Source organism: Perca flavescens, chromosome 12 (assembly GCF_004354835.1).
Source record: "Perca flavescens isolate YP-PL-M2 chromosome 12, PFLA_1.0, whole genome shotgun sequence".
Lineage (NCBI taxonomy): Eukaryota > Metazoa > Chordata > Actinopteri > Perciformes > Percidae > Perca > Perca flavescens.
In genome coordinates, this window is record NC_041342.1 from 6,712,260 (window position 1) to 6,733,436 (window position 21,177).

The 21,177-nt window shown below is 42.8% G+C and overlaps 3 protein-coding genes across 7 annotated transcripts in view; 1 reads left to right on the forward strand and 2 right to left on the reverse strand.

Annotated features, from left to right (window-relative positions):
- The window catches only part of LOC114564996 (rap guanine nucleotide exchange factor 4), a 42,231-nt gene extending 40,284 nt beyond the window's left edge, over window positions 1-1,947 (reverse strand). The window contains exons 1-2 of the mRNA XM_028592761.1: window positions 1,668-1,947; window positions 1,220-1,290 (exon numbers count right to left, since the gene is read on the reverse strand). The gene's annotated coding sequence lies outside the window, so the exon portion shown is untranslated. The remainder of the gene's footprint in view (window positions 1-1,219; window positions 1,291-1,667) is intronic.
- Window positions 1,948-2,212: 265 nt separating this feature from the next.
- On the forward strand, window positions 2,213-19,268 carry LOC114564897 (neurabin-1). Of its 4 annotated transcripts, none has more exons than XM_028592557.1 (18): window positions 2,213-2,281; window positions 2,564-4,660; window positions 5,604-5,736; window positions 6,078-6,198; window positions 6,352-6,456; window positions 8,958-9,045; window positions 9,159-9,302; window positions 10,056-10,109; window positions 10,613-10,713; window positions 11,721-11,849; window positions 12,552-12,648; window positions 12,739-12,808; window positions 13,299-13,429; window positions 13,532-13,764; window positions 14,058-14,123; window positions 14,280-14,484; window positions 17,020-17,208; window positions 18,560-19,265. In XM_028592557.1, exons 2-18 carry the CDS (start codon window positions 2,849-2,851, stop codon window positions 18,812-18,814), a joined length of 3,933 nt encoding a protein of 1,310 aa, XP_028448358.1. In that variant the 5' UTR covers window positions 2,213-2,281; window positions 2,564-2,848; the 3' UTR covers window positions 18,815-19,265. The 4 variants fall into 4 exon arrangements, with proteins under 4 accessions (XP_028448358.1, XP_028448356.1, XP_028448359.1 ...); XM_028592555.1 differs by lacking the exon at window positions 2,213-2,281 and adding an exon at window positions 2,298-2,378; XM_028592556.1 differs by lacking the exon at window positions 2,213-2,281 and adding an exon at window positions 2,303-2,372.
- A 646-nt stretch (window positions 19,269-19,914) lies between these two features.
- Window positions 19,915-21,177, reverse strand: part of LOC114564899 (integrin alpha-6) — a 29,411-nt gene continuing 28,148 nt past the window's right edge. Inside the window, exon 25 of one of the 2 annotated variants that reach the window (XM_028592559.1) lies at window positions 19,915-20,097. In XM_028592559.1, the coding sequence (XP_028448360.1) occupies window positions 19,933-20,097 (165 nt within the window). In that variant the 3' untranslated portion in view covers window positions 19,915-19,932. The remainder of the gene's footprint in view (window positions 20,098-21,177) is intronic. The other variant, XM_028592560.1, reaches the window with a different exon arrangement.

The following is a 21,177-nucleotide window of genomic DNA, read 5'->3' on the forward strand; positions in this document are numbered from 1 at the left end:
GGAATAATTGTAAAGATTTACAAAGAATAGGTTTACAGCATTACTGTATTGTGTGAACAGTTAACTTCATTTAATATTGTATGTGGCGTTTTCTTTTGCGGGGTGCCAAAATAAGTTCCTTCCTGAGACTATTTTGCAGAGCCACCGTCACTGCGACCGGAGCTTAGCGCCGCCCAAGACGATTGTGATTGGTTTAAAGAAATGCAAACAACCCAGAGCGTTTTTTTCCCTCCTATCCTAGAATGAACGTGTGGTGCAGCCAGACCTTACTCCACAGCGCTGTGGAGATAGGGCTCGCAATGACTAGACCAGACTTACTGTCCACGTACCCAAACGGACATGACTGTCATCATTTCAAAAAGAAATGGGAGTTTGAGGAGGGAAGAACCCAAAGAAGAAGTGTGGAAAGAAGTGTAAAAAGACAAGGTGACCTGCTGCTGGTGAGAGAAATGGGAGTTGAGTATTATGTCAGCCCACACAGATCTCTGTATTTTAACCCGCCATTAATTACCACTGGTGAGCGTATTTGCTTTTATTCTGAAGCAGCAATCATACCTGTCATTTACTGCTCTCTCCAATTGTACCACTCAATTCATATGCTTGCCTCCCACTTTCACATTCCCACTGCTCTTACCAATCCAGGTTAAATTTCTGCCTCCAGTCTTTGTCTCCGTCTACTCTGCCTCACTCACTTTCTTGCAGCCTATAACTCTCTAAATTTACTTTGCCACCCACCCTGACATCACTCCCCTCATTTTCCATCTCTACTTCAATTCACTGTCCCTCCCTCCCCTCCTTCCTTTGGTTAGCCTCATTCAGAAGAAGGCTTTTGTGATTGGCCAGTATTTATATCAACTAGGTCCCAATGCCACCTGGGACAATGGTCACCAGTCAGATCCAGGTCACACTGAGCAGAAGAACCCTTTCTTTCGGCTCTGCACGGATCAGTCCAGTCCAGTCCAGTCCAGTCCATTTGCCACACAAGCCAGCTTACAGACAGACATAGGTACTGCACCGACTTACCCACTGGCATCACACACACTGGCATCACACACACACACACACACAGGTAGGTAGGCACAAACACACACACATCAGCAGGTGCTGCATCACTGCTCTACTCTGCCTCACACACACACACACAGGTAGACAGTGCAAGATCTGGCTGAATGCACTAACCTGCATCATGCACACAGGTGAATATCCACACAAAGCTTACCTCTGAGCCCAGGAGAACCTCTGTCAGAGTGCTATCGGTTTTCACAGCAGATGGCAACGCTGGCAAAGATGCTGAAAGACAGGTAAAGGTAAGTGAATGTAGCAGTAACCTGCATGTTTTGTTACAGTTACAGTAGATCACATAGCCTATATACAGTGTACGATGCCAGAAATTTAAACCACTGGCTATTATGGAGAGATAGTACAGTACAAATGGTAATAAAGGCAGTGTCTGTTATAATAGAAGGCATCACTGTCATTATATTAGCCTTCCCACTTAGGCATACTACAAATGTTCATTCAACACATGGCGATATTTTAACAGGCTGAGGTGAACTGTGACTTAACATGTTAAGACCTCCCGCTGTAGGTGAATAAATGATAGGGCACAGATGTAACAATTGGCCCTTCATGTAGGCTAACTTGCCCCAGTGCTGGTAGCCGCTCACCGTCAGTGTTTCACAGTTACCGGAGTAGTTTACACAGGATTACCGGAGGATAATCCATTTACAGTATTTAGAGACATGAGTCGCCATCTGTCTGTATACAGGGACGGAGCCGTCAGCACCGGCTGACTGCAGACAGACAAACACTTCTACGGTAAACTGAAGCCGTCGGTAATAGTGTAAGAACATGCTACATAGCTACCGTTGTTGTACACAGGCTAATTATTCAGTTCAGTTAGCGGTTTATTGACGCTCAGGGCGACCCAACGTTTCTCACGGTGAACTATGGTCACGACCTTTAAACTGCGCGCGCACTCTAAACCCGGTCGGGGAGATTTGCTGCCTTTAATTGCTGTCGTAAACTCCTGGACCTCAACTGATTAACTTACCGAGTTCAGTAAACAACGCTTAAAACGTACACATACTTGCTTCAGTTTTTTTTATTTGACGCATAATGCCAAGACGTTAAGCGCAAAATATGGCTAGATCACAGCTGTTGTTGTTAAATGTGCATTTTACCAAGTCCCAGTGTAGGCCTGCTGTTAGTTAATTTCCCGACCGCACGCGAATGCAGCGGTTGTCCAGAGGACTTTATTGCTGCTCCAGACGAGTTAATTGTAAGTAGCCTAGTTGTGGAACGGAAACGCCCAATCTGTCAACGTTTGTGTCTTTGGCGGTGCTCACAATCGTTACTCTTCCAATTACGCAGTGAGTGTGAGTACTGAGCAGCCTGAAAGTTGTTGATTTTTAGCATCGATAGCTGCAAGTCATAAGTAAAGCACTTTGATAGTTTGACTCGGCAGTCATTTGCATGGATGACCCGCTGAGTTGTGTCAGTTCAGTTTAGTGAATGTGTTGTACTTTACTTTTTTTTTTTTCTTCTCAAACCACTCTTCCAGGAGACTTGCTGTGGTGATGGTGAATCAATATCATAAGACTACCTGATGACAATGGAGTTTCTAGGGCCTGCCTTCATCACCTGCTGTCACCAAACAGATGCAGTGTAACCTTTTTAAACCCACCTGCTCTATTATCCAGCATATTTCTTGCCTTATTGCTACCATTCCACTGTACCAGCACATCCTTAAACATTATCTACCTGCTCGACACTTGCCCAGGTGCTTCCATTAGCTGTGAAAAGCTCCTCCAGTTTTTTTCTCCCTTCAGAGAACCTCCATTCCCAGATGATGCGGACGGACGTTAAAGGCCGAAGCGCCTCCCCTCACAGGATAACCTATAAGTCTGACTTCCACGCCATCAAATGTTCATTTGACACTGCGACCAGTCTACAACCAGCGACCAAACCTGCTGCTGCCCAGCACTCTGCTGTGCACCCAACCCGGCTGCCACCCAGCCTGTCCGATCCAACGATGTCCCACAGCAGCACCAGTGGCAGCAGAGGGAGGGTCCACAGCACCAGGGGGACCAAGATCCGAGACAACATCTTCCTGCAAATGGACAACCGGCAGCCGAAACCAGATGGAGGTCCGGTGAAGAGTTCTGGCTCCCCACCCCTCCTTCCTCCCCGTAATCCCACCCTACAGCTCCAAACGTCCCCTTTCTCTGCATCCAGACGTTCGGTCGTCATTTGCTCGTCTGTTCTGAGCACCGTGGCCAACATTTCTCTTCCAGAATCTTCCCTGCCGCAGGATAAATCAACCAGATCGGAGGAGATGGCGGACATTGACAGAGCTGCTCTGGCTCAGAAGTTCTCTGTCACCCGGAGGTTGTTTGAGACCAAGGTGATGGAGGTTGGAGGTGGTGGAGGGCAGGTTTCGAAAGGGAGGGGAAACAAGGCGGATGGGGAAGAGGGGATAGTGGGAGCCAGCCAGGTGGAAAAAGAGGGGGCTGGCTTTGATAAAGACAAATCCATAAACCCACCCATCGTAAATGTGTCCTTGCCAAAGCCTCCTCCACAGGCCTCGCTGACAAGGCACCCTACATCACCCGTATCCGATGGCCCGGGTGAATCATCCAACAAATCTCCCTCCAGTCTTGACAAACATGGTCAAACCCCAGCATCACAAACGGAGGAAGAAAGCACAGCAAGTGCAACTCTTGACCCCTACTTGACTCCTGAGGAGCCAGTGAGGGCGGAACTAGTGGACGTAAAGAACGGGTCATCAGAAAGTGATGAGAATGAGGAAGAAAAGGAGCGGAAAGAGGACAAAAACTGGCGTAAGGATGAGGGGGGAAAGTACACGAACAAGGTTGTAGGAGAACGTGTGCAGGAGCTAGTGGATGATGTTTTTGAAGAGCCCCGCATGGAAACCCCTGGACCTTGTAGGCCGGATGTTCCTTCAGAAGAACACCAGGAGGAGTCAGCATCAGCCAGCGTGCCATCTAAAAGAGAGACTACGGAAGGCCGGGAAGGTGAAAGAGACAAGTATCAGCAGGTGAGTGAAGAATGGGAGGGTGAAAGGGAGGGGCAGAACACCCAGCTCATTGCACGGGCTGAGGAGTCAACAGAAAAGCGGGACAACGGGGAGAAAAAGCCTGTGGAAGAAAGTGCTGGAAGGACAGAGAGCGACGTGATGCAAGAGGAGGATGATGACAAGGAAGTTGAGCGATACAGTGTGGGAAAGAGGAAAGGTGGAGAAGAAGAAGAACGCAAACAAAGTCAAGAGGAGGAAAGAACTGAGGGAAAAGGAGGTTCGACATCGGAGCCGCGAGAGGAGATCCAGCACGAGCAGCGCAGAGAAGGCAGTGATGGAAAAGATGATATCAGAGAAGGCGAAGAGGACCAGGCGGGGTGTGCAGTTATCTGCGGGATTGAGAACGAGGCTTTTGTGCATGAGCAGGAATCCCACTCTCACCCAGAGCATCCAAGTCAGGAATGGGAAAACTCTCTACGTGGAAATCTGCTTTCATTGCAATATGCGGAAATTCCTGGTGTGCCTGAACTGGAGGAGGAGGAGGAGGAGGAGGAGGAGGAGGAGGGGGATGCAGCAGAAGTTGCAAAGAGAAAAGTCCGGTTCACGTCAGCACCAATCAAGGTAAGGGAAGCATTGAAAGACAAATGGTCCAAATGCAGGCTTTCTGCATTCATTTGTCACTTAATTGACAGCTGCAGGGTCACATGTCTCTAAATTCATGCTTTTTACAGAAGCTCTTTATTGGTAGATTTGTGTGACTGTCACTTCCAGCTGGTGCTTAGTGTTAGCCCAAAGCCGTGTTTCTCATCCATTAGAGTGGGAGGAAAGGCAAGATCCCACATGCTTCGTTCCGCCAGCGCTCGGCTCACAGTTGTCTCGATATATAAAAAGGCACAGAAAACATTTCTGTGGGTGTGTGTGTGGCACTAATCTGGCTCAGTTCATCAAACAAAGTGTGTGTGTGTGTGTGTGTGTGTGTGTGTGTGTGTGTGTGTGTGTGTGTGTGTGTGTGTGTGTGTGTGTGTGTGTGGTCTCTGACACTCTCACGCTCTGACAGACGTGCCAACATAAACAGTGTCGTGTTGTGTCAATAGCTACAGATGGTTGTCCTTCCAGTCTGCTGTGTGTTGAACACATGTACAAGCTATCAAAGCATACAACTGTATCTAGGATACAGCAGTGCTGCAACTACCGATTATTTTCATTGTCTATTATTCTCTCGATTAGTTGTTCGGTCTATAAAATGTCGCTAAATGTTGAAAAAATGTCAATCAGTGTTTCCCAGAGCCCAAAGAGGACGTCCTCAAATGCCTTGTTTTGTTTAGAACTAAAATATATTCAGTTTACTGTCATAGAGGAGTGAAGAAACTAGAAAATATTCAAGCTGCAATTTTTTTTCTCTCCATAAAACATGACTCAGACCGATTTTAAATGTAATAGTTAAACAAGTTATCGATGAATCTTTGCAGCTCTAATTGTCAGTAGGCCTAAATTGGACATCAGCGTTAACATAATTGAGGCCATCGCAGTGACTTAAACCGTATGTTGAATGCTTGTCTTTCAGGTGTACAGCACTTATTCTAATGCAGAGTACGACCGACACAATGAGGACATTGACCCGGTGTCCGCCTCGGCTGAGTTTGAGCTGGAGAAGAGAGTGGACAGGATGGATGTCTTTCCGGTGGAGATAGAGAAGGGTGTGTAGCGTCTCTTTACCTGTGTCTATATTCTTGCTTTTGGTGTCCATATGTGTTTCGAGTGCACATCAGGCCCCAGCATGGGGCCAACGGGTCACACGTGTAGTGGCATATGGGTAAGCTAAACAATTCAGTGGGACTTTATGTTTAAAAAAAAAAAAAAGAATACAAGGCTGACATATAATGGGTTAAAATAAAACAGACTTTTCACAATATTCTCACCTTCCACTCTTATTTCAAGTACCAGGTTTCTCCTGAGTGTTGCTTTTAATGGTGCAGCAGTCTTCTCCTGACAGTAGTTGTTAATTTGAGGATATACTCCTCATATCTTTTCCTTCTAGGAGAAGAGGGCCTGGGCATCAGTATAATAGGAATGGGTGTAGGAGCCGACCAGGGACTGGAAAAACTGGGAATCTTTGTCAAGACAGTCACTGAAGGAGGAGCAACACAGAAGGATCGAAGGTGCATTTTAACATCAGTCTCTCTTGTTTACTGGGGATTGTGGAGTGGAGTGTGGCTCTAATTAACATGAGGTGTCTGACCTGTCTTGTGTGTCTGGTCTGTCTGTCGTGTTTGTGTGTCTATGTGTGTCCGTGTCTGTCTGTCTGTCTGTAGGATTCAGGTGAATGACCAGATAGTGGAGGTTGATGGGGTGAGTTTGGTCGGAGTGTCCCAGCTGTTTGCAGCCACAGTGCTCAAGAATACGTCGGGCCTAGTCAAGTAAGTGATCATGTTTCAGTATCTTTCCCACTATTCGTATATATACTGCACCTTTGAGAGAGAGGGGGAGCGTGAGGTCGTTTCTCCATTTAGTGATTCGGAGGCATGGAATTACAATGCATTTTTGGCCTGGTATTTGATTTGTGAGTTTCAAACAAACGACTGTCCATCTGATCAGTGACAGAGTCAGACTTCTAAACGTTTGTTATATCTCTGGAGTTATTTAAAGATGAAACCGTGGCAGCGAGATAAATATAATTTTTCTCCCCCTAGATGTTGTTTTGAAAAGAACAAGAACACAAAAACAGAACAGCATCTAAGCTGTTTTAGCCTGTCGACAACATTTCTATCAGGAGAGACTTCATTTAAGTGTAAAATAAGGCTAATGAACATGGTGCATAAAAGGTTGATATGTTAGAGTCTTTGGCGATTAGACTCCATCGCAGTGTTAACCCTTGTGTTGACTTCGGGTCAACACAATTTTTTCAATTTTTGTTTTGTATCAGAAAATATAGGGCGTAGAAACAAGTGCTGAAAATATGTAGAAGAAACTTTACAATGTTGGAAAAAGCAAAAACAAACGTCAAAAGTGTTTTTTCAAGGTTGACGGGAAGACAACACAAGGGTTAAATTATAAGGGGTATAGAGGCCGTGGATATATAGGAATATTCCCCCCCCCCCCCCCCCTCCAGATGGAGTCTAGACACTGGTGGACGTGATGAAGAGATAAAGGAAGCCTGAAGATCTGGATGGATGTGATGTGGGGCGGAATGCTGATGATGGAGGAACCCTGGGTGCTGGGAATGATGAGAACTGGAGAGGATTTGGGTGGCATCCGTTTTGCCTGAAATGACAACTGACAGCAGCAAAGAGTAGAGCAGCTTTAAAGTTTGAATGTAACAACGCGATAGATCCCAGAGATTGTGGCAAAATCGGGTTGGTTAAACTGAAAGAGTAAACGCCCACATTCGTCTTATGACAATGCAGCGGATTGGGATGGGAGAGAGGAATGTGAAGCATGGAAGTCTTTACTGAATGAACTTATGCTGAGCTTCATGTAAAAAAAAAAAAAAAAAATATATATATATATATATATATATATATATATATATATATATATATATATATATACACACACACGCACACACGCACACACACACAGAGTACAGGCCAAAAGTTTGGACACACCTTCTCATTCAATGCATTTCCTTTATTTTCATGACTATTTACATTCTAGATTCTCACTGAAGGCATCAAAACTACGAATGAACACATATAGAATTATGTACTTAACAAAAAAAGTGTGAAATAACTGTAAACATGTCTTATATTTTAGATTCCTCAAAGTAGCCACCCTTTTTATTTTTTTGATAACTCTGCAAACCCTTGGTGTTCTCTCAATGAGCTTCATGAGGTAGTCACCTGAAATGGTTTTCACTTCACAGGTGTGCTTTGTCAGGGTTAATTAGTGGAATTGTTTCCCTTTATTAATAAAAAAGCAAAATGTGGCTACTTTGAAGAATCTAAAATATAAGACATTGTTTTCAGTTATTTCACACTTTTTTTTGTTAAAGTACATAATTCCATATGTGTTCATTCATAGTTTTGATGCCTTCAGTGAGAATCTACAATGTAAATACTCCTGAAAATAAAAAGGAAACGCATTGAATGAGAAGGTGTGTCCAAACTTTTAGCCTGTACTGTATATACTCGATCGTACTGCCAACCTCCTGAAATAGGTTTATTTCAACAATAAAACTTGTGAATGGGACGATTTTCTGCAACGTCTCCAAAATGTTGGATATCGGAGCGTCTGTAAATGTACCAACATTAAGAGTATTAAAATGCTTTATGCTTGCAATGGTAACAACACAACAGGGCTTTTTTTATTTTTATAGACACCTTTTTCATGTCACAGTAGGAAAAGCACAGATATAAATAAACTAAATGATGGCTGAATTCCTTTAAGTGCTTCAGTTTCAGAACAAAAGGCAGCAAAACGTTAATTTAATGCACAGCCAATTTAATACACGTCTCTGCTGATTGGGTAACACCCCTCCAAACGAGAGAGAACGTGCCTTTATGCCCTATGCACACCCCCTGGGTCACAATGCCCGTACTACCATGCTATTTAGTAAGCCAGAAAGAGATTTAGCGTGTCCCAATACATAGTATGTCAAACGCAGCGTGCTTAAAAATACCAGGATGTCCTACTGCATCCCGTCGCATTTTTCTGTATGCAAGCCAGCATGCTTTTCTGGCTATTCTGAACTACAATCCTTTTGCTCAGCATATATAAGCATATGAAGAAGTAGTATGTCCCAATTGTATACGTGCTGCATGCAACAGTATGTACTCCGTGAGGGCAGCTGCAGTACATACTAAAAGTGCTGTGTCCTTAACTTCCTATGGCTTCGTTAATGTTGTATGAGCAGCACCTGTGCTTTACCTGGACGGGGTGATTGCTCACAGCTTTGACTGAGCTCTCTGTTCGGCTGCAGGTTTTTGATTGGCCGAGAGAAGGCGGGCGTGGAGAGTGAGGTGGCGCGACTGATCAACGAAAGCCTGGAAATGGATAAAACATCCAAGGTGTGTTTTTCTGAAAGAAGAGAAGCCATTGTGATCGTGTTAACAATTCCATATGGTTTGCTCATACTGTTTTTTTTGGGGTTTTTTTGGGGGTGTGTTTTTTATCCATGAAGACGGGAAGAGCAAGCGAGGATGAGGATAATGACTGCAGCATGTCAGAGATGTCAGTGGCAGAGGAAGAGGAGGAAGATGAAGTGGAGGACGTATCTGTTCTTTCCAGTCTGGACAACTACCAGCTTTGCCTCAAATACCAGCAGGTACTTTACATTCAACGCAAATTCACTGATTAACCTCCACAAACCGGGTGTATCCAGTGAAGTAAACCGTATACCCCAGACCTACTGCTGGATATCAGGCCAGCTCTAAATTTAAAATAGGACATTGCTACATTGTAGCTTGTATGAGAGTGTTGGTTGGCCTTCTTTGCACATTTGCAGGTTGGAGCATTGGTATATTTTTCTTTTTAAGGCCATACTGTGTAAACTCCCTTGCTTATGTTCTCTCCTGTTTCCTAAAGTCACCACCAGGAATTGTTTCTCCCCGAATGCGAACGGTCTTGTGTAAAAGGGCCTTTTTAAATTTTTTGCACCTTCATCCTGGTATAAATTGCAGAATCCTCTTAAATTAGACTACCTACAAACAATGACACAATTTTAAAATTAGGATAAAGGACTATTTGAGTACTAAATGCACATGTGCTGTTACTGAGCGCTGTTGGTGATTATGTTGAGCTGATGTGAAATTGCCAACTGTCTCTTTCTGTTTATCACTGTATTTTAATATGGAACTATTATACTGCTGTCTTGGCCAGGGCTCCCTTGGAAAAAGAGATTCTGAATCTCAATGGGATTATTTCCTGGTAAAATAAAAGTTAATAAATAAAGAAAACATTGCATTAGAATGAAATCTCTCGAAACACTAAAGGTGTGTAAAACTAGTAAACGCGTATCTCCCGTTCATTGAAATTCTAATCTAACCGAATGGGTTTTCCACCCTTTCTGTCTTTATAGCTTCAGTCGAAACTACGAAACCGAGCAGCCCAACTTCACCACGCCAGAGAAAAGGTAGGTCACTCAGTCGCTGAGATTGAGATCTCTTCTCTCACACGCACAAACCAATAACTGCACTCCCTTTCATACACCACCTTTTTTGCATCCATGTTTGGAACAGTCTGACCCATTTTTAACTGAGCACGAGATGACTCTGTGTGGAGTTACTAGGACACGGGGCGTGTTCCAACACTTCTCCCCATCAGCCCTGCTTTCTTTTTCTGCCTGTGCCTTGAAGTAATCACCGCTGTGACATAATTGGGTTGGCAAAAGCCTTTCTGTAGAAAGTCTGGCTCTCTTCTACCCCATTGTTCTAGATCAGTGGGTGCTTCGTTTGTTGTGTCAAAACGAAGGATTGAAGAGGTGTACAGTTTCTCCAACTCTGAGAATAGTTTTTGGCACATGTGACGTACATGTAAAATTCTGAAGTGTTTTTTTTTTTTTTTTTTTTTTTTTTATTTTTCTTGTGAATATGACATTTGTCACTAATCTATTCTTTTTACTGTGTGTCTGCCAAGTTAAAGGCATGGGTGGAGCAGCACGCCTGTTGGGAGAGCCAGAGGATTGAGCTGGAGCAAAGAGTGGAAGACGGAGAGGACAAAGCTGACAAACTAGAGAAGTACAATGCTAAGGATAGACTGTATGCTTGGTGACCATTTTTCTACAGCATATATCATAAAGGGCCCTGTCTTGCACCTGGCGCAGCGAGAAGCAAGTGTCTTTGCTAGTTTTAAGACCGACGCAGTTGTCAGTTTCCCGTCCAGCGCCCGCGTCGTTTTAAATAGCAAATGCACCTGAGCACCCATCTGTGCGCCCATGGGCGTGCTGGTCTTACAGGGTTCAGGTGCATTGCTTGGCGTATTGCTATCTTGAGGCAGCGTGAAGTGATCAACCAGTTGACCAACAAAAACCTGGTCTAAAGTCAGTAACTGGGCATTTCAATGTTATTTTAACAGCAAGTTAGTCAAATGCGCCTAGGCTTATGCACAGTGTGCGCACACTATGCTTGAGACGCGCGCACGCTAAAGCTTACAAATAGAAATATTACGGTGAAAATCCGCCATCATAAAAGCAATGCGCCATGGTCCAAACGTACCTTGGGACTACAGGTGGAAATTAGCAATTGTTGCTATAACCTGGCCCAAGACCTATTCTCTCGTTTAACAAGTTTAATGTTTATTTGTGCATTGTCTGTGTTTTTAAATAATAAATCAATTTCCATTTCCACCTGGCTTTTAAAGGGGATGGGAGATGACGCTCTGATTGGTTTATTGCACGTTACGCCCAAAACAAACCTATGAATTAATGAAGACATTAAGTACAACCCTTTTGAACCATGCGCCCGGCTCACAGACCGTCAAACTAGCAAAATTTGGATTTGGACCAGCCCTAAACGTACCTGCGCCACGCACTTCACGACGTGCGCTTAGATCGTTAAAATAGGGCCCTAAAAGTGTCTATTGCCATGGTACAAATGATAGATGACTAAGTGTATATACAGATCTAGCTTAAAGAGTGGGTGGGAGCAAAAGGATAAACATATTAAACATTGTGAATATAATCATGGTTAATGTGTTAATGTCCCCTCCCTTTTTTTATTTTATTTTTTTATTTTTTTATCATCAGGTATTGGCAAGAGGCCCAGACACTATGCAGGGTTGTGAGCCAGCGACTGGCTGATGCCCAGAGCCAATCGGAAAGCTTGGAGATCAAATACAGCAAAGCCAAGAGACTGGTCAGAGAATACCAGAGCAGGTATCTTATCTAGTTATTTATCTGACAATGTGGAGTAATAGAGGTCAACGGTGTGGTTCCAGAAGTGAAAATCCCACTTATTTTCTCCATAAGGATTTTGTTTATTAGCCATAATACTAATGCATCCAAGGTAAGATAACCACAAGCTACAATATTGTGTAACAATGGTTTATCGCCCTGTAGAAGATGGTTTATGGCTTGTAGAAGCCAGAAGTCTGTATGAAGTCACTATTATTTAAAAACAAAAAAAAAATGCGATGTCAGTGAGAAGTACTACACTACCCACAATGCTAAGCGTAACCGCGACCTCTCTAACCATGGAAATGTGTCCCGAACCTGCAAGCGAGCTGTTAACCCTGAAGCCTAGGAGCTTCTACTTTTTTTTTTTTTTTTTTTTTTTTTTTTTTGTTTTCTAAATGTTCTTTTGCAGCAAACCAAATGTGTTATGGCCACGATTCATCTAATAGCTGGTTGGCTTTGTTCCAGACTTAAAACTCCTGTTTTTTTAATTTTTTTTTTAATACAAGCATTTTCTGAAACTTCAATGGTGACATTGAATGGGGAAAATCACTTCCGGAACCAAAAGTGGGCTCTCACTGTTGAGCTCTTTATTCCTAAATGACTGCGAGTGTATTTTGTAAGCTAGTAAAATTGTGGTTTTCAAATGTTTTTTTTTTTTTTTTTTTTTTTCCTTTCCCCCAGAGAGGAGGAGAGGGAGAACAGAGAAGCAGATTTGAGAGGACAAATGGTGGAGAGAGAGAAGCTGCACAGAGAGACAGTTGAAAGACTACAAATCCAGGTGAGGGGACACTTTTCAGTCCTGGATGGATCGACTTTACTGAGCCTGCCATTTCCTCTGTGGTCATTGTTTTCACACTGCTCATCCCAGATAGCGCAGCTTGAGGGGAAACGGCCTGCAGCTGAGAGAGAGAACCACTCTGGGGACACTTCAGGGACAGGTAAGCAGCTAAAGTACCGTTACTGTAGAGTTTATGTGGCTGTGTCTCTTTGGCTTTGTATAGCTGCCTGCAAGTAAACTGTTCAAAACCATAAATATTTGACAATTTGTCCACTTCTTTTAATGGATTCACATAAATGTGTGTCACAGTTCCTTGTGTACCTGCATGTATAAGAAATTACAAAATGCATTAAAAAAAAAAAAAAATACCTTCTCCACCAGCCACTTGCAGTGCAACAGAAAAAGACCAAGACATCCTACAAATAAGTAGACGAAAATACATACAAAAGCCGAGCAGTGCGTTTAGTGTTATGGTGCCCATAAAGGATTTAAAACGCAGAATATGTAAAGTCAAGTGGCGAGGTGCATTTAGTTCCTAACAGGAAGAATTCAAAGCTTTTTATATTGTTTATGTAATTTTTAAGTGAGAGAATTTTAAAAAACAGCTTTTTTTGACTGAGCAAAAGGAAATGTGTTTGTGTCACGTCCAGACTGGTATCTTCCAGTTCCTGACGCAGGACGTCTAGACTCCAGCGCTCACAAAGCCAAAGCTCAGCTGGCCCAGAAATCCAAGCGCCACCCGCCCTCTCGAGACAAACTCCGAGAGAGCTTTAGAAAGCAGGTACTGTTGGAGACAGAGCTGTACAAGTCCCGACGGATCCTTAAACTAAATCTGCCGTCGAAACTCACCCGCCCGCGTGCTCGGTTTGTTTTTAATTCTTAGGAAGATGAAGTTGAGACACCACAGCAGAGCGACTCCCTGTCTGCTGCCACGCTGATCCAGAGGAGCGGCAGAAGTGACCTGTCCAGCGTCTCGTCTTTCTCCGCCCTCAGTCCTCACCCTCCCGGCAGCTCCGTCTTCACGCCCCCTCCCATCTACATCACTGGCACCGTCACTCCCTCGTCACGCAACTCCTCCACATCCAGAAAGTCCAAAAGGAGATTTCCCAACTTCAGGTGCTGCCGGATCTCGGTCTCTTTTCTGTTGTCTTAGATTTGGGATGATAAAATCATATATTCATCTCCTATTTCCTGGTTTTTAAAATCAATAGTAGTTCATAGATTCCCTTTTAGCCCGAGCTAAATTATTATTATTGTGTGTATAAAAAAAAAAAAAAATATAAATATATATATATATATATATATATATATATATATATATATATATATATATATATATATATATATATATATATATATATATATATATATTTATTTATTTAATGACTATAGTCTTGTTTCTTTGTCAGTGGCCTTCGCAAGTCTCTCAGCAAAAGGAGAAGTGAGAAACGCAGCAAAAGCTCCATGAACAGCAGGTGGGACAACAAACGTACTGTACATAAAAACAAAACTAATCAAAATAGGCTTTCTTATCTAGCCCTGGATAACCTTTTCATTAAATGACGTGACGTTTCAGAACTCTGCTTAAAACGTGCCGCATTTTAACCGCAACTGGAACTGTTTTCTGCCAGGGGCTCGTGCGGTGACCTGGTGGATGAGCCCGCCGGGGTTTCTCCGTCCGATTCGGTCGCCTCCATGCCGTCTTGCCTGCACTTCCCGTGGTTCGCGGAGCGCGGGCGAGAAAAAGCCGCGGACGCCGAGAGAGGCAGGGAGAGACTTCGCTCTGTGTCCAGCAGCAGCTTACCGTACCTGACCACCACCGGTAGACGAGATCAGGTAAGAAAATAAATGAATTAGGCTTTTCCCTGCATGCTGTCTTCATGTTTGAACTTTCTTTTTTTTTCTTTTTTTTTAAAGTGCTCATATTATGCTCTTTTTCAGGTTCATAATTGTATTTAGAGCTTGTACCAGGATGGGTTTACACGGTTTAATTTTCAAAAAACATCTTTTTGTTGTACTGCACATTGCTGCATTTCCTCTTTTCACCTTCTGTGTGTTGAGCTCTGTTTTAGCTACAGAGTGAGGCGACTCACTTCTGTTCCATCTTTGTTGAGAGTCGCACATGCGCAGTAGCTAGGTAAGGACTACTAGCCAGTCAGAAGCAGAGTATGAGGGCGTGCCACGCTAGCAGCTAGGCGAGCATTATAACGTGTGTTACAAAGTGACGCTCGTTTGTCTCTGAAGCAGGGGCGATTCTAGGATCTGACCTTTGGGGGTGCTCAGCCCCTAATGAAAAGTTGATAGCAGTTAAGCTAGGGGGTTTGGGGGCATGCTCCCGTAAGATTTTTTTTTTTTTTTTTTTTTTAAACCCTTAAATCATGACTTCTTGTGAGTTTTGGGGAAAGAAATAGACCGATTGAGATATGCAATTATGACAAACTATCAACAGATTCAAGGCATCTGCTGTGAAAAAAGATGGAAACTACAAAGCATGATTATTGCAGCACACATACCCAGGGGTGTTGGACTGGGGGGGGAAGGGGACTGAGTGCCCAGGGCCCTCATCTGAGGGCCCAAAAATATGCTAGAATTCATAGCTTTGGCTGCAGGGAGGGGCCCATAGAAAATGCCTTTCACAGGGCCCAGAATTTGGAGCTACACCCCTGCACATACCTTGAATGGTAAAATAAGCCTTAACATATTTTAAACAAGATTATTAATGTTTTTTTCTGCTGTTGATTTTCAACTTTTTCATCTAATCTAATAATGCCTCTGAACCAGGTGGGGAAAACACATCTCTTTTTCTTAAGAGCCTAGTCCTCCATGAAATGCATATGTAAATATAATGTGAATGGAATGTTTTAAGTGTTTTTGCCCGTATAATATGTCCACTTTCTCACCTGGTTCTTCCAGGTCCCTCTCTTTGTCCACTCTCTCTCCATCCTTCTCTCTTTCTCTCCATCCTCCTCTCTCCCTCTATCTCCTTCCCTCCGTCCTATCACTGACAATCACATACAAAACATTTTGTAATCAACTAGAAAATAATCTTCAAATAAAAGAGAAAATAAAACACAGTAGTCCTACTATATACATGTCCTTTAGGCTACCTAGCCATTTTCTCACCTTGTTCATCTTGCTCTCTCTGCCCTTCTCCCTCTCTATTCTCCTCGCTCCTTTGTGCTGTCAACCAGAAGGCAAACGTAATCAACTAATCAACAGAGAATGCATTGTGTAGGCTACCAAAGTAGAGCTGATGAAGGTCCTGCTACTCCCGAAAACATGTCTTTTCGCTTTTTTCTTTTATTTGAGCCGCTTGGGTAACTTTTTATTTTGGCGTTTAGACCATTGACATAACAGAAAGGTTTAGACTCGTCTTTCTCAGTCTCTGTGTACTTTCCATTTCTCCTGTCACCGTTTGTTTATCTTTGGCGGCGCACTGTGGGACGGACTAGTCCATTTCATTGTGAAAGTAGGGGGTGACCTCTCTCAGCAAGCAGGGCGCCTGCAGCTGCTGGGGGCGCTGATCTGCCAATTCCCCACACAGTGAAATGATAGAAAACAGAAAAACGCTTCACAGCACAGAGGATTATTTATATATTTTTTTAAGTTAAGTGGCTGCCCGGTTCGCCCGTGTCAAAAACCGCCACTACTTTGAGCACTAAACGATCTCACATTATCACAATAAGGACTTTATTTTCAGGGGTGCTGAGATGATATTTAGGGGTGCTTCAGCACCCCTAAAAATAGCCTAGCGCCGCCTATGCTCTGAAGTAAAGGCTGGACTACAACAGAGCTGTTTGGAGCAGTTGGTGAACAGTGTTTTCTGTTGGAGATGGTAAGTCCCTTTGGGGGGGACTTTGGGCTTTTTTACTTTGTAAAGCTATTACACGCACAAAAAAGATACATGACACAATAAAGGAAGGGAGGGGGGGAAGCCAAAAAGCATAATATGAGCACTTTAAATGACTCTAGATATCTCATACAAACAGAAATCAGAAATCCCCTTTTACAATAAAACGCATGCATAGATAAGCATGCAACAGATGTGAAGCAGAGTCTGCAGGCAGCCGAGGTGTTTGTTCTCTTGGTTCTCTTGGTTCCAGAGTATCGGCTCTCCAGTGGGCAGCTCCAGCATGGTGGGTCATGTCTCGGTTCTCTCCGGACACTCTCACACTTTCACCTTTTCCTCCACTGAGGTGAGTCTGTCCTGTCCTTCCCTTCCGGTTTCTATTTTAATTTTTTTTTTCCTCCCCAAGCCTACGCTCTTTTTTTTTTTTTTTTTTTTTATTATTACAGTTTATCTCATTTCCCTTACTTCCTTCACTTCTCCTCCCTCACTCTGTCTGCGTATTGTCTCTGGTGTCCTGTCAGACGTTGGACGATGACCCGGTTCCCAGCAATAACAACCACCAGTGGCAGAGTCGACCCGTCTCGGAGTGGAACAGCCAGCAGGTGTGCCTGTGGCTCGTCGCCATGAACATGGACGAGTACGCGTCCGAGTTCGCCGCCAGAGGTGTGGACGGGCCACAGCTGCTCAGCATGGACAGTGAGAAACTCAAGGTGAGCGGGCGGCGAGGTTGGCACAGATACACTGATCACATTAACCATTAGGGCTACACCATATGAGGAAAATATCCTAATTGGGACTAATATTGCGATATGATTCACCATATTGGGGGAAGATCATTTTCATTGAAAAAATTAAATGATTTATAGTATGATTTTTGCAAGGACCTGTACAAACAGATTTTTTTTTCTAGTCTGTAGGATATGATTTATAAGATGCAGGACCACAATACTTAATCCAGAATGGTTTGACAAAAAATAATTAAAAAAAATATATATATTCACCGCTTCCATATTAATGACTTAGTAGTCCTAATGGTCCTAAAGTTTAAATTAAGATGTTTTAAAACTCTCATAACACTACTGCATCTGCCAGTTTTAGAAGATGCCATTTTTCCCCACCTACACAGATAACTATTTCTCCTGCCATCTCAGACTTACAAACTCCAAGGCAATGTTCTTATTTAGATTTATTTTTGTTTTTTATGCTTTTTTTTGTTTTGTTTTTTCGTGTAACTAGATGTTTGAATTCTCGTAGGTGACCAAATTTCCTTTTTTTTTTTTTTTTTTTTTTTTTTTTTTTCTCCTCTCTGTTCGGTTTTATTTAAACTCTGCATTAAAGCTCTGAATGCTGCTTGTTATCCATCTGTTAAATTCAATAAGTTGGGGAAATAACTCTAGGTAAATACCGACCAATGCGTTTTGAGGCCGATCCCAGTATAAATATTTAAGAGATTAAAAATCTGACACGGATACATTGGCTGAACCTTTGAACATTATTATTATTATTATTTTCAAACGCAAACGAACATGAGGATCCCTTTTTTAAACCGGTTATTTACAGATGCAGTATGTACAGAGCAGGACATTTCAGTTAAAAACTTGTGCTTGTCAGTGCTCTCTGGTGGACCAAGTGTGTAATGTCCACAGTGTCTCTAAATCTCAAACATCCAGTATCTTCGGCATATCTGTGCTTCAATGTCTCTTACCAGTGGACATGGACTGTATGGTGATACCATTTAATCTGTGATGAGATCATATACAGTAGACCATGTTGATCTATTGGCAAAGCTCTACTGGTAATCTCCTGATAGTTAATAATAAAAATCCAGTTTTGTTGGAGAATCATTTTAACCGGTGTTTTAAGCCCCCAATGTCGACTTCCAGGCAGTGCTGCCTAGAAGGCACTAGGATTAGGCAATGGTTAGGGTTAGGTGCCTTGAAGTCTATGGTCACGGCGCTGCCTTGAAGGTGACGTTGGGGGCTTAAAATGCCATCGAGCCATTTAACCTGAACCTGTACTTCTGTCTATTTCCATTTACACTCTTATTTTCTCTGCTGTCAGGCTCTGGGGGTGTGCAGTCAAAGCGACCGGTCCGCCCTCAAGAGGAAGCTGAAGGAGATGAAGAAAAGAGAGGAAAAAGAACAGAGGAGAGGAGAGAAGAGGCCCAAAGAGGAAATGGAGAAAGAGAAGAACACAGTTTTGGATAAGGAAGGCGAAGACCAAGAGAAGGCGAGGGTGATGATGATGATGGTGATGAAGTCAGTACAAGATGCCAGACTCGGTGGCAAAACCATAAGAACGGAGTCCCTCTTATAAAAGGAAAGAGAGGTGATGTCTGAGATACACCACCAGCACGAGGGCGTGTTTGCAGCCTTAACACGCACAAAAATACACTTGAAACCATTTCTATTTAGTTAATAGAAACGTCTAGATCTACTGCACCCATCCTCACACATCTCAAAGGCTATCATTTAGTATACAGCAGAACACTGGTTGGTTTTAACTGAGAGAAAGATCTTTAGAGCAGAGGTGGACAAGTTCACACTCGCAGCAAATGTTTCTTTCCGTATATGTTTTTATGTACATGTTAAGTGTGTGTGTGACAAGCTACTGTTTCACGGTGACTGTTTTTTTTTTTTTTTAAATCATGAATCTTAAATTATCCTTTTAGAATGATCTTTAATATTTAATGATGTGCTGACTTAAGCACTCAGGTATTTGCTGTAAATGCTTTTTTTATGTATTAATAAATAATGCTTTAAACTTGCTATTTATTTTCTGAAACATTTATTTGGCCACAAATATTCACACACAGAACACATGGATATGACAACACCTTTTTATAAAAAAAAAAAAAAAAAAAATGTATTCAAGAAACTATTTGTTCGCTCTCACACTCTTATTTTACAGCCAGTGAATAAAAATGTGAATTCTGCAGAGGCTTGGTAGTAGGTTTTAAGTTGGAGTTTTCATCCATAATGTACAACCTGAGGCACCGAAGTTAAAGCAGATGCACAGTAGTAATGATTAAAAAAGATATTTTTTAAAATCGCTTTTAAATTGGGGAAATACAAAGGTTGCCTGTATATGCGTGGCATGACTCTTTGGCCTGTAGGACACGTAACATAAAGTACTCCTCGCGAAGAATAAATAGAAAAGGTTCTGCCAACCCATTCAAAGACTGTACAAAAATTTGAAGCCCTCCCTCCCCGGTCAACACTGAACGTAGTAAATGTATAAAACAAATCTCTGACAGACACCAGTTTTGCAGGACCATCTCCCACAATGCAACTGTGTCCTTCCAGTGGATTCATACAGACTTTTCTTTAAAAATGACTTTCTTTGTTTCTTGATATGTGCAAAGAAAAAGCAGGAAAAAAAAAAAAATCAGTGAAATTGGGAAGTTTATCGGTAAGTCTGGGACAGGGAATCTGTTAAGAATAATGTTCTTTGTCATGCCAGGTAGTCATCCAGGGCTTCTTTTCCAGGTTTTGCCGCTTCCCGTTACTGGGGTTTATTGCTCTCTCCTCCCGTTTTATCCAAACAGCCTTGTAACTGGGAACCTTTTCTTCATATTTGGCACGCTTAAAAAAGCCACACTGCAGAGAAGGAGAAAACAAAATCAGTATTTTTTTTGTTTGGGGAGAGGGGAACTTAAAAAGGCATTCAGAGAGAGCAAAGGAAGTAGGTGAGACATTTAATATCATCAGACTGATTAACAGACAAGAGCCAAGATGCAGTGAATCCATTAAGACGTGTAGACAGGCCACCTGCACTCCTCTTTAAAAAGGTCCAATGTGTGGGAATTTCTCCCATCTAGCGTTGAGGTCATATATCGCAATCAACTTTCTCGCGCCACGCAGTTCAAAGTATGTATTACAGCTACGGTAGCCTTCACGCTTTTATCTGATGACGCCGGTCTCTTGCTCTTTTCAATATCCTTTTTTTCTTTTTCTGGGCGAAGAAGAAGACTCCTGTTCCTGACATTTGGATTTCGAATACGTGTGGTCCTCCACGTTTCCTCCTTAAACTGGCCGGGAAGCGACGATACCCATTAGCAGCATTAGCAGCAGCTGTGTGTTTATCCCGTGACAGCGAAAAACGCGAAAAGGCGGAGCAGTATGTCCTGTACCAGCTAACGTATTTCAAGATGGCGCATGAATATGGAGAGTCTACCCAAGGGGGTAAGCTTCGCTTCAGAACTCGAACCCCCTATGGCGCCATTTTGATGCTACAAAGTGATCACCTCCCGTTAGCATTCCACTGACTAGCATTCATTTTGACGTCACTTGACAGCAAATAACTTTACATCTGAAGCGTTTAAAGACTCTATTTGTCCATTTTTATTTCTAAAGAAACACGACAATGTATAAAAGGCTCCATTACTTTGTACCTCACGTTATGGCCCGTAGCAGACGTTTTTGTAAAAATAATTTAATGATTGTGTCACATAGTAGAGGAATTACCGTATAGTACAGGAGAAGCTCGCAGGAAGTTTCAACTTACATGAGCTGTTTAGGTTTAATTACTAATGTTAACTAGCATTTTACTTAGCCTGTGCCCATGTTATCTCCTTACATATAGCTACGCTCTCCGTCTCTGTAAGATTGGCAATGATTGAGATTTCTCTTGACACAGCTACCAGAAGACTTCCAACTTTCAGACACGTTGCTCACGTC